Source organism: Sarcophilus harrisii, chromosome 1 (assembly GCF_902635505.1).
Source record: "Sarcophilus harrisii chromosome 1, mSarHar1.11, whole genome shotgun sequence".
Classification (NCBI taxonomy): Eukaryota; Metazoa; Chordata; class Mammalia; order Dasyuromorphia; family Dasyuridae; genus Sarcophilus; species Sarcophilus harrisii.
In genome coordinates this window covers 327,603,831-327,622,849 of record NC_045426.1, presented here as the reverse complement: position 1 = coordinate 327,622,849, position 19,019 = coordinate 327,603,831, and the positions used below count along the sequence as shown (strand labels likewise).

Here is a 19,019-nt window from a genome sequence, read left to right as displayed (position 1 = left end):
TCCCTATGTATTAAATGAAAAGACTCAAGAACAAATATATACAACAGGACAGCTAGGTGGTGAGGTGACTAGAGTACTAGACCTGGAGTCAAGATTTTTTTCTGAGTTCAAATCTGGCTTCAGACACTTATCAACTGTATGACTCAGGGCAAGTTACTCAACCCTATTTGCCTCTATTTTTTTATCTGTAAAATGAGTTAGAGAAGAAAATGGCAAACTACTTTGTCAAGAAAACTCCAAATGGGATCATAAAGAGTCAGACATGACTGAAAATAATTGCATGCACACGCGCGCGCACACACACACACACACACACACAAGATGGAAATATTCACAATGATGATTTTTAAATGCTCATATTTGGTTTGAGAAAATTCTAGAATACCCTGGATGACAGCATTATTAAATAACCACATACTAGAATTATAGGTTAGAATTTAAAGAGGTTTCATTTAATCCAAGGATTTTTAGTCCATGAATTTGTTACTAAAATCATTTTACTGTTAAATATAAAGTCAATATAAGTGGTTCCCTTTGTAATCCTATGTATTTTATTTTAGTCATTTAAAATATTATTTGAAGATAGGGTCAATAGTTTCACCAGATCAAACAAAAAATTAAGAAAATATATTTTAAATAGAACCTGATATCTTTGATGATATCAGGAATTTACTGTTGATAAATCTAACATTCATTTTACATACAAGGAAACCAAGGGACAGGGAAGTAAAGTGATCTGCCACAAGCAATAAACAACAGGGCCAGAGCCTTCAGCTCAAATCATCTTATTCTAAATCCATTTTATCTTGCCTTAAAACTGTCTTGTATGAATATAACAAGTTACTCATATCTAAGCCTACCACTACTACCACTCCTCCTCCTTCTCCTCCTCCAAACAGAGATGTAAGATACTCAAAAAGGGAGCATAATGGGAATATACAACTCTAAAAATTCAAGATAAGTTTACAGATCCTTATGACAAAGATGACCCAGCATCTAACCTAATGTCTTACATGTGAGGTACTTTAAAAATGTTGAAGTGCAGTTAGGTGGTGCAGTGGATAGAACACCACCCCTTCCTAGCTGTGTGACTCTGGGCAAGTCACTTAACCCCAATTGCCTCAGGAAAAAAAAAGGCTTTAAAAAAATGTTGAATACAAATAATGCTGATAGAAGAATAGGAGATAATTACTAAGAAACATGGGCCCAAATAAAGCAAGAAAGTTGTAAAAGAATATTCAGAATTCCAGACAGCTACAAATGTACTTATATAAAATATAGTTCTAATTAGGAAAAATTAATTAAGATTAACATGCAAGTTGCTGAAAACTCCCAAAGTAGATAAAAAGATAATTTACCAAAGAACCATACAAAGACAAGAATGACATTAAGCATGAGTCACCACTGTAATAAAAAGGGAAAGATTTACTTATTATTAGTGCTTAAAGCCTTCATGATTTATTACCAAAATGACAGGTTTTCTCAGTCTCTGGAGCTTGTAAAAGCCAGGGTAGAGATTATTTTTTTAAGAAATGACACTTAATTCCAGTAAGTAGTGCTAAGTAGCATATACAATATGTAGGACAGAAGCAGACTTTTGTTGTTGTTAACTTTCAGTTGAGATATGATAGGGTATTGCATATTGCAGGAACTGAAGTTGGATTTTTTTTATTGTTTATCTTCTAAATATTATAACAATGAGTATTCTACAACAGAGACTATAAGGAAAGCCCCAGAATGTTGAGTGTAGTTATTGTGGTAGATTTATAGGAAGGCAAAAGTCACACAGAATAGACAGACATAAATGGATTGGGAACATTGCCATTGAAAGAAAGAGGAGGAGTAGCAGTAGCAATGGTAGTAATAGTAGTGGTGGTGGTGGTGGTGGTGGTAATAGATATAGCATTTATAAAGCATTTTAAGGTTAACAAAGTGCTTTATATGTTTTATGTCACTTCCTCCTTGCAATAATTCTGAGAGGTAGATACTATTATTCCCATTTTACAGTTGGAAAAACTGAGGCAAAAGGAAGTTAAGTGACTTGTCACACAGCTAGTATCTGAGGGATTTGAAATTACGTCTTCCTGACTCCAACTTCAATATTCTATCCATTGAACCACCTAGCTGCCTATAATATGGTAATGCCTATATTAATGAGATCATAGATTATTAGAGTATTGGAGCATGTTCATATGTCTTCCTATATAAATAATATCACCAATAGGTATTCATAGGAAACAACTTAAAAGTTTAAAAAAATCAGTGACTGAGAATTGTGGAAATAAAGGTCAAGCATTACATAATGATTCATATTGAACATTACATCATTTCAAATCTTACCTCAAGGGTCATATACATGGTACTAATTCCTACTTTTATTTCTCCATCTGATAATTCCTTCAGATCCTTCAGTATTGTCTGTTCAATACTTAAACCTGGAAAAAACACGAAAACAGCATGATTTTACTGTAGAGAAACACTGCTGTATAACAATATTATTTCCTTCCCAAAATACAATGTGGAAATGTGATAACTCTCAAATATATATTTGTTTTTAGGAAATCATCAGTATCCTAAAGTCATTCTAAAGAGACCAATGAAATTAACAAGTTTAGAGATCATTATCATTTTAAGACAAATTTGAAAACACAAATTATATAGATTATTGATACTGTAGTAAAATTACATTTTCTAATTTATTTTCAGGAGCTTTTGAGTGAAGCAACATTTTGGTCTTCCAATTTTTTTCATGTAATTTTTTCCAATATACAGTTTATCTTGTGGGCAAATATAGTAAATGATGGAATTATTCTAGTTCAGTTATTCATTCTTTCCTGGAGAATTCTTATGGTAGTAATAATTACAGTGGTAAATACTATATCCCCTAATTCTTAATTTTCAGCATTGTTTAAGACTTTTATTTGATGGATTTGGATAAAGTCCCTATTAGAAGAAGCAGTTATTTGCTTCATAGTAAATTCTTATACTATAAGTATGTTGTGACTTTTCTTCACTTTAAAAAAAAAATAGAAAATGCATAGAAACATATGGGCAAAGGTGATCTCCAATATGTGCCTCCCCATCTTGCAACCTCACAACTTGGATGTAATTTGGTATCAATAAAGATTGGAAGATTGTGAGCTACCTATGACTTGAAGGCTGAAAGATCATGGGAAACCACACCACTGTCCTGTTTCCCAAATAAATTATTTGTAATATATTGATATCAACAACAATAAAAATGCCAATTAGGTATCAAATGGATACAATTTCATCATTGTGTGTATTTTGCCTATTCTCCCATTGAGCTATTCAGTGTTCAAGATATCTTTCTCTAAATAAGAGTTTTTAACCTAGGTAGGGGAGTAGGGATGTCAATGGAACCCTAAGAGTTTGTGAATAGAGTTCAGGAGGGTCCTTGAATTGTTTTTAATATTTTGATACCTATATTTTCAATATATTTTATTTTCTGTGCAATCTTAAGTATCTTATTTTGGGGAGGGTTTTTTTTGTTTGTTTTTTTTGTTTGTTTGTTTTTAGCCATTTGGAGTTTAGTGACTTGCCCAGGGTCATACAACTAGTATTAAGTAAGTAATAAGTGTCTGAGGGCAAATTTGAACTCAGGTCTTCCCGACTCTAGAGTCAATATTCTATCCATTGTGCCATCTAAATATCCCTTTAAGCATCTTATTTTATACATTTTAAAAACATGATTCTGTAAAGAATGTGCCCAGGCTTCAGTGGATTGCCAAAGGGTTCCATAGCCCCCAAAAAGTCTAAAAATCTCTAACTTAGGTAATTTTAAATTGGGGGGTTACAAGTTTTATTCTTAGGCTGCTCATATGTTATCCCCCTACATTCTCTATCTGACCAATCCACCTTTTTGATCATCCATTTCCTAAGTACACACACTCACACAAATAGGAACAGAGAGAGTGACTGAATCTGTGATTGCACTGATGTAGAGAGGTCTCAGGGAGAAACTTTCTTCACCAATACAGGTCAGCACCTGTATTGCAATTTATAGTCTTATGGGGATTATTAAAGCATTGAAAGGTTAAAGGATTTGCCCAGGATCTTATAGCTAGTATGTATTAGAAAACACCATGCAGCCTATCTATGTGTATATTTTTCTTCACTAAAATCCAAGTCCAGTGTCTCATAAAGGTGACCCTGGATTCTCAAAGTCTATGACAGTGGAACACAAGCTCTGATGACTCCAAACAAGCTGAAAAGGTTTATAATAAGGGACAGGAGACATTGTGTGTCTATTTTCTGAGAAACAGTCTAGCCAAGCTCATGACCAGCTTATGAATTTTTCAGTTATACCACATTCCTAACACCACATTCAGTAGTAGAGGGGCTGGACTCCATGGCAATGGAGGATGTATCCATATTAATCACTGAACCCTGAAATTTGTTTTTGTTGAATGAATGATGGGCCCATCTTTATCAGGAAATTTTATTTATTTAAAGAAGCCTGGTAAAGTGACCCTTTAAGCCTCTCATCAATAGAACATTTTCATTGATCCAGTCTTTCTCTTTTACTTCTTCATATCCTTCTAAAATATAATTTATTTATAAAATACTCTCCAGTTTGCAGTAAGCCCTATTCTGTTCTTAAAATAGAACCCTCTCTACAAATCGATATTGTACAATGGTGTGTCAGAAGTATACATTAGTCAAACGAATATCCAACACATTTCCAGACATCAGTACCTCAGAGTATTGGCAATAAAAGCCTGTACCCAGGCAGGTCACAATTATTTAAATGAAAATCATCTACAAGCATAAAATATGCAGAGGAAACACAAATTGCAATACTTTATCCCCCATACCCACACAGGAGTTGTGATGTGTCTGCATGATGTCAACACCTACCCTGAGCACTGCACTGGGTCTCTTGCAGAACACTGATAATATCTTCTCTTGGAGGCAAATCAGGAAATTTTTCTTCCAGAATGGAAAGAATTTCTTCCTGTTTCTCTGTCATCTTTTCAGATTCTATGGACATCCAGTTGAAAAGAATACTCCCTAAAATAAAAAAGAGACACTGCTTTTAAATACTGCAATGCAACCAGGTAGGATTTGAGAACCTACTTCTTTTTGAGTCACATCATAGTCTTCTTTTCCTCTCTCCACATTTAATTCTGACCTTGAATTTTAAAAGATTAAAAATTAATTAATTAAAAGCTCCTTTTCAGGATAGTATTAAAGATCCATCTCCTGAATGAGCAATCTGCCAAAGTTCATTTCACACCAACTTAACTAAGACTTATAATTAAGAAGTTATGGATTCAAGCACAATAGACCCAGCTAAATAATGCGCATTAATTTGAGTAGATTTAATAAATGCTCATTGGTTGATTAATTTACAAGACTGAGGTAAAACTCAAATGAGATTATGTATGTGAAAAGTACCTTGAAAAGTTCTGAGTGCATGGTGGACAGAGGCGGGGTAATATTGGGAAAAGAAAAAGATATCCATAAGGTGTGGACCAATTAATGTTTCCCAACTTTGACAAAGATAATTTTTTAAAACTTCTTTCTGGTTCATCATCCTCATCAGTTTATAAACTGTTTCTTTCCTTCCTTTACCTCCACTAGGGGAACACGAGGCCCTGCCTGCTTCTTGCTTCACTACATAAATTCTTTTTGTCCTGGGGCTTGATAATTAGTAACAAAAAAATGAGTTTAAAAGGTGAGTTTTGATCCCCTTTGCTAATTACATGGTAGAATCAGAGCAGAAAGGGATCTTAGAGGATGGCTTGTCCACCCCTATGTTTGAGACTCTGGGAAGGTAAATGATTTGCTAGGGTCATTCCAGTAAACAGTAAAAAATGGTGCTAGGATTCAAACCAAACTTGGTTGTGCTATTTACTTTCTACAAATTATCTTTATGAAAGGTTACTTATCCATTTGAAGGTGTATTTGTGCATATTAGAATCTTGGCAAAGAGGGGATGGAAATCCATGATTTTTTTTTTAATTTTAGTAGTCATATAGTCAGAAAACAAAAGAGCCGAAGCTCATAGATTTATTTTTGAAAGAGACCTTATCTCTAAGGTAAATTTGCCTTATCTCTAACTCTGCTAGAGCCATAGTCTAGTGTAACAAATCTTTTTCCATGTTTAAGTCTTGTAAATGTGTACCCTGATGTGTACCCTGAGTCCTCTCTATTTCCACTGCGGAGTTACCAAAATATTCAAGGCATTTGGAGATGCTTTGGCTATGAAATGTGGGAACTCCAACAAAAGGGCCTAATCAGGGAGGGGAGCTAAGATTTTTGAGAGAAGGCAGAGACTGATTGAGTTCTCCCATAAACTCCTTCAAATATTTTAAATAATGACTCTATAAACAAATTATTGAGTGGCAGAATCCATAAAAAGACAGAGTGAACCAATTTTCCAGTCTAAGACAATTTAGAAGAATCAGCAGGAAAGTTCTGTTGCACCAAAGTGAGAGAGGAATACAATCCAGAGTAGGTTTGTACCAGCACAGGATCTTGCTCCTGCAGGTTCCTGATAACAATCAGCCTTGGGACTACTGAATCTGTGCAGCAGTGGAAGTTTCTCTCAGCCCACAGATAGTGAAAGGATCAGATAGTGGGTCAGAAGGAGATTTACATGGGTCCCTTTGCTGGTACTAGGAGCAGAATTCTGTTACATTGTCTGTACTTGGATCCAAGTTACAATCCTGGGTCTTAATCTCAGTGTAAGGGGAAGCACTAGCATAGCAGAGCTTGTAGCCACAGGAAACCAGGGATCCTGGTCACAATTCCAGGGTTGCAAGAGTGCTTGTGGTCACTCACAAACACTGCACAGTACAGGAGAATACTAAACACACCTCTCCCTAGATCATACCACCTTAGAAGAGCCAAAAATCTTACAGGTCCCCAGAATTACTTCTGAAAACAGCTGCACAAAAAACCTGAAACTTAGAATACAAGGTAAAGTAAATTGAAATTCTTTGATATAACTAACAAAAGTCAAAGGCATAGGAGTGGGATCTGTGATTTCATTGATATAAGGAACTCCCAGGTAAGAATCTCCCTCTATAAATGTAGATTAGTGTGTTCTCTGCAATTTATACTCAGAGAGTTGGCCAAAGCACTGAGGAGTTGTGTGACTTGCCCAGGATAACATAGCCAAGAAACTATTAAATTGAGAATTGTCTCCATTCATTACCAGAATCTTCTCTGTGAGTGACAAAGACAGCTGACAATGTAACCAGCTGTTGGTTGTTTTTACCAGCTGTCAATGACTAAAAGTAAAATTTTATAGTTCACAGAGACTGTGTGCTTCATGTGTATATTGTTGATTGATATAAAAAAATTTCCTAGGGCCTTGGAACTATCTTATTTTTTTTCCCTTGATCTCTCCCTCAGCACAAAGCAAAGGGGACAGCTATGTGGCATAATTGATACAGCACCAGGTTTGGAGTCAGGAAGGTAAATCTTCCCCAGTGTGAATCTGGTCTCAAATACTTACTAGTTGTGATTCTGGGTAAGTTAATTAATCCTATTTACCTCAGTTTCCTCATCTGTAAAATGAATTGGAGAAGAAAATAGCAAACTACTTCAATATCTTTGCCAAGAAAATTCCATAATAGAGTTGGATACAGCTGAAAAAATGATACAACAAGCACCAACAAAGTGCTTAGCATATTGTTTTTAATAAATGCTTGACAGATAAACACCATTTTGTGTTTTCAGACTCAAACAAGAAATTATGTTCACTTGAAATTTGGGTCAGTGGATCAAAGGTTTAGATGTAAAAGAAAAGGTAGAGGTCAACAAGTCCTATTCTGCCATAATACAGATGAGAAAATCAAGATCTAGGAAAATTAAATAGTTGCTCCATAGTAACACAGGTAGTAAATGGTAGAATCAGGGATTAGAAACTAAGCTCTGTGACTCCAAATTCAGCCTTTTTTTGTTTTTTGGGGGGGAGACTAACAAGTATTTTACTTTACGAAATAGATTTTTCAGTATTTATTTAATATTTTTATTTTCCTCTGTTACATGTAAAACAATTTTTTTAATATTTGGTTTTAAAATTTTGAGTTCTAGATTCTGTCTTCCTCCCTATCCTCACCTCCCTTTAAGAAGGCAGATGTGAAGTTATGCAGAATACTTCCCCAAAAGTCATGTTATGAAAGAAAATGAGATCTCTCTCCCCCCCAAAAAAGCAATAAGTAAAGTTTTTTTAAAGTATGTATTCCTTTAATCTGTATTCAGATATAATCATACTCCAATCTGGGGATGGCTAGCATTTTTCATCTTAAGTTCTTCAGAGTAGTTGTGGATCACTATATTGCTGAGGATACCAAAGTCATTCATAGCTGATCATCCCTCAACTTTGCTATTACTTTGTGCATTTTATTTTGCTTGAGTTCATGAAGTACTTTCCAGGTTTTTCTGAGAGCATCCTGCTCATCATTTCCCAGAGAACAATAGTATTCCATCATAATCACTTATCATAATTTATTCAGCCACTCCTCAATTGATGAGCATACCCTCAATTTCCAATTATTTGCCCTGAGAAGAGAGTTACTATAAATATTTTTGCACATATTTTTTTGCACATCAATTTTTTTGTTGTTTTAGGGATTCATGCCTAATAGTGATATTTATTGTTAAGTCAAAGAATATGCACAATTTTATAGCTTTTTGGGGCATAGTTCATATCTTTTGATAATTCAGCAATTGGGGAGTGACTCCTTTTAAAAAAAGATAATAAATTTGAATCGGTTCCCAAACATTTGAGAAATGAGGCCTTCATCAAAGAAATCCCCACTTCAAAATTCTTTTCCCAATTACTATTGCTAACTGTAACCCCTATTTATTTTATTCTCTCTCTCCTTTCATCCTAGCCTCAAAAGTATTTTGCTACTGACTATCCCCTTCTTCTCTTCTATCAATCTCCCCCCTTCCTGTATCCCTTTCTCCTTCTATTTTCTTACAGGGTAAGATAGATTTCCAATTGAGTGTATAAGTTATTTCCTCTTTGAGCCAATTCTGATGAGGGTAAGATTATCTCATTCCCCCTTCCATCCCCTTCTCCCTTCCCACTGTAAAAGCTTCTTCTTGCCTTTTTTGATGGCATAAAATTAACACAGTTCTGCATCTCCCTTTTCCCTTCTCCCAGTACAATGTGAAATCAATTTTTGATTTCTAAATTTATATCAAATATAAAATTCAAGCCATTCCCTTGGTTTGGGACCTATTGGGACCTACATATATAGATATGTAACCATGACTCCAGGAGTCATCACCTACTTGGCACTAGTATTCCACAATAAAATTCAGTAAGATTAACAGTGTATGGTTTTGGGCTCTAGGCTATTTGGCTAAAAGTTGACTGAATTGAAGATAAGATATAATTTTTCCCCTTAGAACAAACCTATGGTTTCACCTATATAAAGCACTCCCAGTAAGGAAACTCCCTCAACCAATGTAGATCAACAACTATTCTATAACTTCTTAGAGTCTCCTGGGGATGCTTAGGACACCTTACCCAGGGTCACACAGTCTACATGAATTAGTTGTATGACTTAAACTCTGGTATTCTTAATTTTGAGGCTGTTTTCTGTCCTGTATATCACACTACCTCTGAGGAGATGATTGTTTGAAATAAATTTTTTAAAATACCGATAATTAGTATGCTAAGTCATATGCTAGTTTTGTTTACTGGTAAAGGGTTTTAAGCCTCTATTATCCAAATAATCAGGATATACCAGACTTTTTTTGGCTGAAGGGAAAAACAAAATTATATCCCAAGTTATACTTTATCTAGAGTTTCCTTTCATACCACTTTCTTCAATGTGTGCCAGGAGCCCATTTGGCAACAGACTTAGTTAAACAACAAAATTGGGAAATCTATCAGCCAAAGATACCTCTTAGCATCAACAATCTGTTTTTGGATAGCAAGCAGGCTCTACTCCCAGGGGATTCTTGACATTCTAAGATGCTTATGTCTACACAGATGTACCCTCAAATTGTGCCATAACAATTCACCTTCTACTTGTCGTTTATAGGTTGTGGATACTAGTGAGAATAACAGAAATTTTAATAGCATGAGTAACACCCATCATGCCACATTTTCCAAATTGATTCTTCCATTTTTTATTTAAAAGAATGGAGAAGTGAAACACTACTTTTTGCCAAAAGCAAAAGCAGCACATTAATATTAAACATGATTTAATGAAAACAGAAATTGTTCGGGGAAAATAACAAGCATAGTAAAAACATCTTCTGCATGAAAAAAGTGGGAAGGGGGAGATATTTAGAAAATTTTGCCTAATTCACCTGGGATCAGGCTTTCATATTTGAGGGGGGAGTTTGAAAAAGAGAGACAGAAAGGAAAGAAGGGAGAAAGGGAAAGAGGGAGGAGGAAAAGGGAAGAGAGACATTATAAAAAAAGAAAAATTAGCTCAATTTAGGATTTTAAGAAGCAAAAAAAGTCCCTTCTCCCCATCTTATTCAAGTTTTTAATTTTAAAAAGCTAAAAAATATATAAATTTTTTGAAAAGAGGATGTCAGGAGGAAAAAAAATAATAATTAACTGTGTTCACTCTCTCAGGACATAAAAAGAGATCTTCCCCTTTTTAAAAGTCTTAACAATCTTGAAATATTAAAATATCTACCTTTAATAAAAGAAGGAGGGAGAGGGAGAAACAGAAGGAGAGCGGAAGGGGAAGAGAGAGAGAGAGACTCTTATTCAAGGCCTTAACAAGCTTGAAAAATTCCTAACCCCTAGAAAAGATTAAACTTTACAGGAAGTAAGGGAGATATTGGAAAAAGAACAAAGAAGGAAAGGGAGAGAGAAAGAAAAGGGGGATAGAAAGAGAAAGTGATACAGAAGAAAAGGAAGACAGAGATAGTGAAAATTTAGGTCACTTCAGACTTACAGAGAAAAGGAAGGAAGGAAGGAAGCAACGAAGGAAGGAAGGAAAAGATCGAGAGAAAGAGAGAGCCAGAGAAAGAAACCCCTTCCTCAAAACACGCTCAAAAAACTAGAATACATACATAGCTTTTAGGAAAGCTTTGACTCTCTCAGAAAAACAAAACAAAAAAAAAATTCCTTTAAAACTGAAAAAGCTGTTAAGGTTTATGATCACAGAAGATTATCCCTTTCCCCTCACACCTAAAACCCCTCCACAGAAAATCAACAATTGAAAACACATTTTAATTGAACTTTGTGACCATTTTGGAATAAGAGTGATTCACTTCCCTGGCAAGAGAGAGCTTGAAAAAAAGCTGGCATTGTTCCTTGCTGAGCTGACCTCCATAAAAGGATGTTTTTGATGTTGCTAAGTCAAGCTACTAAAACAAAAACATCACTTCTCTTTATTAAATGTGTCATCACACTAACAGAAGGAACTAGACCTATGCCAAAAGGTTTAATATAGGTTTTTTAATACCAATAATGTAAATGCCAGACACTGTCGCTGTCCCTCTTCTACAGAGTACAAAACACATATACCATATGCTGGCTTCCTCTAAGGTCTTACACAAATCTATGTGAGATGCAGTTTATTCCCAGGAATGTCTTGACCCAAGGTACTTCAGAATCACTGATCTGAACCTCATCATTCCCAGCTGGTTCCCACCAAAAAATAAATTTGAAAAAGACATTTGTAATGATTCAGCAATTTAATAGATCTTGCATTTGGCAATACTCCTCATATGAATATCTCTTGGGAAATAAAATAATACAGGCTCAGGACACTGGCAGGTTTTCTAATTGTTTGCTTTTGGCACAAACCCAGGACAAAAAGAGGCATCAGCTTTAGGTCAGTGGAACCCTCATACTCTTTCTTTTTCTTTTTCTTCCTTTCTTCCTTCCTTTCTTTTTTGTTCCTTCCTTCTTTCTCTCCTCCTCCTCTCCCTTTTTCTTCTTTTAATAATGGTGTGGTTTTTCAGAGCAGGTTACCAAAAGGCCTTTGCTTGGGGTCATGTTGACACTTGTTTGAAAGGGATTAAAGTGAAAATTTTTTTAAAGAAAGGAAATTTTTTTAAAGAAAAAATTAACATAAAAATTGACATAAAAGACCATAAAATTAATGTCTAGACTTAATTAATTTGAACTTTCAGCCCATATGAAATGGTAATAGTTAACAATAACAGCTGATATTTATATCCTTTCATCTTCACAATTCTATGAGATAGGCACAATTATGATCCTTACTTTGCAGATGGAGAAAGTGAGTTTAAGAGAGCTTAAGTGACTGATCCAAGATCACACAACTACTGATAGTCTGAGGCAAATCTCTTTCCCAACAATTATTGTTTTAGCTAAAGTTAATTCAATTCAATCTCACAAACATTTAGTAAGTGCTTTCTATATGCAAGTCACATAATATATATATATATATATATATATCTGTCAACATAAAAAATTTTAAATGAGTATGGCATCTATGAAATGCAGTAGAGTACTGAGCTTAAAGTCAAGAGACCTGAATTCAAATCTTACTCACCCTTTAATAGCTATGTGATCTGGTTAACTTCATCTCTTTCTGCCTTAGTTTCTTCAACACAATTAGGATAATAGTAGCATCTACCTTTTAGGGTTATTATGAGGATCAAATGAGATAATATTTACAAAAGTGAAGTATAGTGATTCACTATGAAGTATAGTAGGTGCTTAATAAATGCTTGTTTCCTTCTCCCTTCCAAAACAGTTGGAGACAACCAAAGTTTGGGGTTTTTAAATTACTTTGCAATCATATCTGCAGTTAACCCTGCCAAGAAAATATCTGCAGTTGAAAGGAATTAACCAAGAAATTACTAAAATAAGAAGTAGTAAAGTAAAAAGGGGGAAACAACCTTGTTCTAATTCTGACCATACCACTGAAGATCAGTATGATTTTGTGCAAGTGGATAAATTCAGTAAGTATGTATTAAACATCTGTATAAGACAAGACATTTCATGTTATTGCTATTCTTGTACTCTGCATCTGTGGCAAACCACTCTGCTAGCCATTCCTCATATGTAAGATTTTATGTCTAGTCTTTATGGCTCTTGAAGTGCTCTTCCTTCTTACTTCAACATCTTAGTAACCTCAGCTTCTTCACTGGAGCCTCTCAATTCCCTCAAGTTGTTAATGATCTTTTCTTTTATTTTCCTCCCATCCTTACCTGTAATATCCCTCCCATCCCCAATAGAATGTAAGTTTTTAAGGTCAGGGACAGTTTAATCTTTATATTACCAAATGCAAAGAACTGAATATAGCACCTAAGTACTTTTTCAATTCAATTGAAGTCAAAGTCAAATAATTTCTCTAAGCCTCAATTTATTCTCTGGCATTATGGGAAAATTCCTGTTCTGGCTATACAACTGCCAGATATTATTAAACACAGAACAATTATTTTTTAAAAAATGAAAATTTTACATTTAGAAAAATTCAATTTAGCTTAATTCATTCAAACGAATTGTAGTGACAGATGCATAGCAATTTTAACAGTCATTTTTTAAAATGAAATAGCTCAATAAAGACACAACAGTCACTGCATTTTTTGACATAGTGGATAGAGTACCAGACCTGGAGTTAGAAAGTCCTAAGAACAAATATGGCCACAGATGTTTACTAGCTGTATGATTTTGGACAAGTTACTCAGTCTCAGTGTGCCTCAGTTTCTTCATCTGAAAAAAAGGGAAAGCACCTACCTTCCATTGTTGTTGTGAGGGTCAAATGAGGTAATATTTGTAAAGAAAGCACTTAGAACTGACCTAGCATATAATAAGAACTATGTAAATGTTAGGTGTTATTGATATTGTTATATCTGTGGAAACTATTAAGGAAATTATTTAGAGATGAAACCTTTTAAATGCCATTAATATATCCATATCTCTAAAAATGTAAACTACATTTTGGGAGGAGTCAAAAAAGACATGTCTTATAGTTAGAAGACTAGGATTTAGATACAGAACTTGACAATTACTTACTATGTGATCCTGAGCAAACCACCTGACTTCTCAGACCCTCTATGTCTAAAATGTGGGTAATCACATTTGTACTTCTACCTCCTAGGACTACTGTGAGGAAAGCATTTTGCCAAGCACCCAATAAATAATAATAATTATTTCTTATATTTTGTGTTGTTCTTCTATCATTCTCTCTACAGAGTTGCAAAAAGCCAGAGTTTCTAAGCACATACCTTGTGAAAAGGATTGGAATAGATACTAGGCTTAGGATTTCATCAGCATGGAGAACTCCCAAAGAATTACTTTCTCTGTCAATTCAGGTGCACACCTGAATTCAGGTCTAGAGAGTTGCCTCAAGCAAGTGGTTTGTCCATCATCAACCAACATGTAGCAGAGAGAAGAGTTGAACCCTTGTCTCTCCGGGTCCATAGCTAGCTAACTAGCTTCTAGGCTCTTCAGAAAATAGACTTGTAGAAAACAGAGTCTTTTTTCAGAACTGTAATTCTTATTCTAATCATTGCATGGCTTTCAGTGACCAGTTCACAAAGTCTTCACCAGGAGAACATAATTTCTGGCAGGCAATACCAATCTGGAAAGGCTGTGATGGCAAATTGCTGCCTGAGACTCAGAATAGTTAAAAATGGAGACCCATGGCATTCTTAATACCCCCTGAAAAATGAAGAGAAAGGTCTACTTTCTCTTAGTCTATCTGGGAACAACGTATTTCAGCCAAAGAACATGATACTCTTGTCTACAACAACAACAAAAAAAAGCCTTTATTGTGGGTTATCTAGCACCAATGAAAACTGTGCCTTATTCATCTTTGGAATACATGTAAGCATAGATCAAATTCTAGAGTTAAAGTCTGTCTAGTTCAGCTCCTATTAGAAATTCCCCTAAAACACCACCGATCTGTGATCAACCAGTTTCTACAACTTGGTGATAAGCAATTAGGCTCAAATGAAGTAGCATTTCCCTTTCACTAAATAGTTTGTGTTTTTTGCAAAATAACCCAAAGTTTTGATTAGCTTAGTACATGCAGTTGCTAGGGGCACAGTGGATAGAACACCAGGCTTAGCGTCAGAAAGACATGAATTCAAAACTCCAGTCTCAAAAAAAAAAAAGCTGAGTGACCCTGGGTAAGACCCTGACAAGGTCTGCCTCAGATTTCCCATCTCTAAAATAAGTTTTTGTGAAGCCAAAATGAGGTAATTATGTATAAAGCAGATTGCAAACCTTAAAGAGACATTTATAAGTTATTATTATATAAAATTATTTACAGCATTTTCCCTATAACAGATTTTGTGTTTCATCACACTACTATCCCTTTGCTTGAAATCCCTAACTGCCTTCTTCCCCGATTCTGTCACAAAGATAAATGATTATCCCTCTTTGGTTTAGTTAAGGGCATAGTCTTCCCATCCAGAACTTTTACGGAGATCTGGAGCCAGCAAAATATTTAATAGCAGGTTTACCAGGGCCATTAGTTCTAAAACATTTAAAGGGACATTACACTGTTAGCTACTTTTCCCTACTACAAGCATAGTAGGGGTGGTCAGAGGGGGAACAGGAGAGGACTTATACAGCAGTTTACTAAATGTATATGTACAAGTTCATCCTATGACTTCTTTTTTTATGTCTTCCTTGGTATTAATCAATAGTAATGTCATTTGCCTCTATTAATTACTTCTAAAAAGAATTCAGCAATACAATTTCAAACTGTCCAATGTTTTTTCCCTGAAGTAATTGGGGTTAAGTGACTTATCCAGGGTCACACAGCTAGGAGTGCTAAGTGTGTGAGGCCAGATTTTAACTCAGGTCTTCTTGATTTCAGGGCTGTCGCTCTATACACTGCACCAACTAGTTGCCCCAAGCTGTACAATTTTTAAGAGGAATTATAAGGTGAGAAATAAGGAAGCAGAAATGACTTCTTTTTATATCCTGCATGCAAGCCAAAGTAGAAATAGCAATTTCAATCCCTAGATGAACAAGTACGCAATCTGGAAAGCACTAGAAACTGGGAAGCATTAGAGAGTAGAATATTTATAGTGCTAGGCTGATGACCCAACTGCCTGAAACCATCAGAGGTAGAAGATAATCATGAAGCTAGTATCTGATGTTCTTGTGACACTTTATAGCTTACAAAAAACACATTCTTAACACCAACTCTTTTGTTGTTCAATTATTCTTCAATCATATCTGACCCCAGTCAAATCTGGGAGTTCAAATCTGGCCTCAGTCACTTATTAGTTGTATGATCTTGGGCAAATCATTTAACCCTGTTTGCCCAGTTTCCTCATATGTAAAATAAGCTGGAGATGGAAATGTAAAGTATTCCAGTATCTCTGCTAAGAAAACCCCAAACAGGGTCAACAAAGAGTTGGACACAACTGAAAAACATCTTAATAACAACCTCCTATATGCCATGGATTCCAATGAAGAGCTATAAAAAAATTCTTTATGATAGTTATACCTAATATAATTGGTTTCCTTTATAATCCTGCATATTTTATTTTATTCATTTAAACTCTTCATTCTGAGAAAGGATCCACAGACTTTACCATATTGCCAAAGAAGTTGATGATACAAAATAATTGCATTGATTTCATTTAATAGAATGTAAGCTCCTTGAGGGTAAGAATGGTCTTATTTACTTATCTTCATGTTTCTAGAATTTAGCACAGTGCCTGGAACACAGTGCATAATAAATGATTTTTCTTTTATTCGTTTACAACAAAAGGATAAGAAAAATTATATATTTACACTGTTTACATCTGAACAGTATCGCAGAAGCACAGATATTATTAAAAACTATTCAAACATATAAGCATGGACACCCAACATACCCACACACACACACACACACACACACACACACACATACACACACACACACTGCAGAATATGTGTGTCCTCATACCATTCCCAAAAATGTCCTGGATGGTATAAAAACAGCCCGAAGAGCTATCCCAGCTCCCCAACTGTTGTGCAGTAACTCCATTTAATATTCTTGTCTAGCAAAACAGCAAAGATCCCTCATGCCTATTTTTAAATGCACATTTTTAATATTCAATATAATGTTACTCTTTAACAAACTCTTTACTCCCTGCTTCTTTTATGAAGCTTCCTGTGGTCTTTAAAGGGATTGTTAACCAAAGAATGGATCACACTCTTTCTGCATGAGCAGATTGAGAAACACTCCATTAAGCCTTTCAGTATTTAATAGAAAGTGTAATCTCTCACCTCTGAGGAGATGAGCCAGTTGTTCAGTGACTAACTCAGGCGCCTCCTGAAGAATTTCTTTTGCCACAAGGGAGGAAGAAGGCTCCCAGAACTCAAAACCAGTATCACATTGTTCAACTGGATTAATGACTTTGACAACAGCAGATTCTAAAGTTTTATCCTCACTGCAGCACAAATGAAAGAGAAGAAAAGGAAAGATGAGTATAAATATTTGCTTTACACACACACATGCACACAGACACACACATGCACACACACACACACATACACACTATATCTTTATCTTGTATAAGCAGTCATTTACAGATCAATTTCTATCATTATTCAGAACAAAATATTTGCCTACTCACCCTCTGAAGAAGAAGGAGGCTATATTTCAAACACTTCACTGCCTCAAAAGTTTTAGGAGGATGTTCATATTAGCAATCTGACCTCTAAATGCAGAATAACCAACTGTGCAAGTAGTTACTTCTGAGCAGTCTAACTATGAGCTCATTTTCTGTAAGTGACTGACTCATATATACAAAATTCCCTGGCTTGTCCAACTTCTTGTCATCAAAATATTTAACAGAAGTGGCATTAGATTAAAAAAAAAGCAGAATTAGTTTGCTTCCTCCATCGTTCTTTATAACTGAATTTGATTTGACTTGAGGGAAAGAAGCCTTTTTAAAAGACTTTTAAAAAAAGAATAGAGACTACATCATGAAAGTAATTTAAAAATTTGCCCTAATGTCTTTAAGTAGGATTTAAATAGTCTTATATCTAATAATATATAAAATAACAATATATTATAACAAATAATATATAAAATCATAAAACATATTATAATAGATTTTATATATATGACAAATACAATCATACACATATAAGGTCATAGAATCAGATAGGGAGGTGAAAGAGACTTCAGAGATCCTCTAATCCGATCTGTTCCTTTTACAGATGAAGAAACTGAGGCTGATAGAGATGGTATGACTTGCTCAAGGTCACAGAGGTTAGCAAAATTCTTAGTCTATCCCTAATTAAAAAATTAAAACAAAATTTACTTCAATTCAATAAGCAGCTAGTGGAAAAACAAATAGGTCAGGCATTGCTTTTGCCCCTCTCTTTTGCATAGTGCCTAGCACGTAATAGGTGCCCCATAAATAAAGGCCTGCTGACTGATTGAATCCAATAAGTAATTACTGACAACTTAGGGTTTTTTTTTTCATGTTTTTTAAAAAACTTTTGTGTGAAGAAGCACAATTTGATTGATTTTCTCTAAAAAAAGACAAATTGAAACAGGTGACTTCAACTAATGAATACAGTGGTTTGTTGAGGGGATTTTGTTTTCTGTTGTTTTTTTGTTTTTTCTGTTTTCTATTTTATTTTGTTTTCACTTTATCTATCTCTTTTTTGTTGTTGTTGTTCAAGACTAGGAAAAATGAGAACCATGCCCTGGCCTGCTACTATATCTCTTCCAGTACAATATGATTTTAGAAGAGATTTTTTTTTTTTTGGCCCAGAAAACATGCTACTAGAGAATTTGGGTGAAAATCACATCACATTTTACAAAAATCACAAGTAAACTGAAAGATTCTCTTCTCCTAAAACTTTTCTATTTCAAATTTAAGTAGTAATAGTGATAGCCAGAATATATATAGTGCTTGAAAATTCACAAAGCACTTTATATGTTATCTTATTTCATCCTCCTAACAACATTATAAGGGAGGTACTCTTATTATCCCAGCTTTATAGATGAGGAAACTGAGGCTGAATTTAAGTTGCTTGATGTAGGAAATTGTAAAGGGCTGAAACTCTGAATAGGTGCACTGGAATCAGACAACCGAGCACTTAAGACTGATTACCT

General features: G+C 34.8%; 1 protein-coding gene across 15 annotated transcripts in view; it reads right to left on the bottom strand.

The window, feature by feature from the left end:
• PRUNE2 (prune homolog 2 with BCH domain) overlaps positions 1 to 19,019 on the bottom strand; it is a 295,576-nt gene that overhangs the window by 205,214 nt on the left and 71,343 nt on the right. For 14 of the 15 annotated variants that reach the window (XM_031945513.1, XM_031945525.1, XM_031945514.1 and 11 more), the window contains 3 exons: positions 17,174 to 17,337; positions 4,882 to 5,034; positions 2,341 to 2,435 (listed from right to left, as the gene is read on the bottom strand). In XM_031945513.1, coding sequence (XP_031801373.1) covers positions 2,341 to 2,435; positions 4,882 to 5,034; positions 17,174 to 17,337 — 412 coding nt within the window. Of the gene's footprint in view, positions 1 to 2,340; positions 2,436 to 4,881; positions 5,035 to 17,173; positions 17,338 to 17,523; positions 17,652 to 19,019 lie in introns of those variants that run through there. The other variant, XM_031945526.1, reaches the window with a different exon arrangement.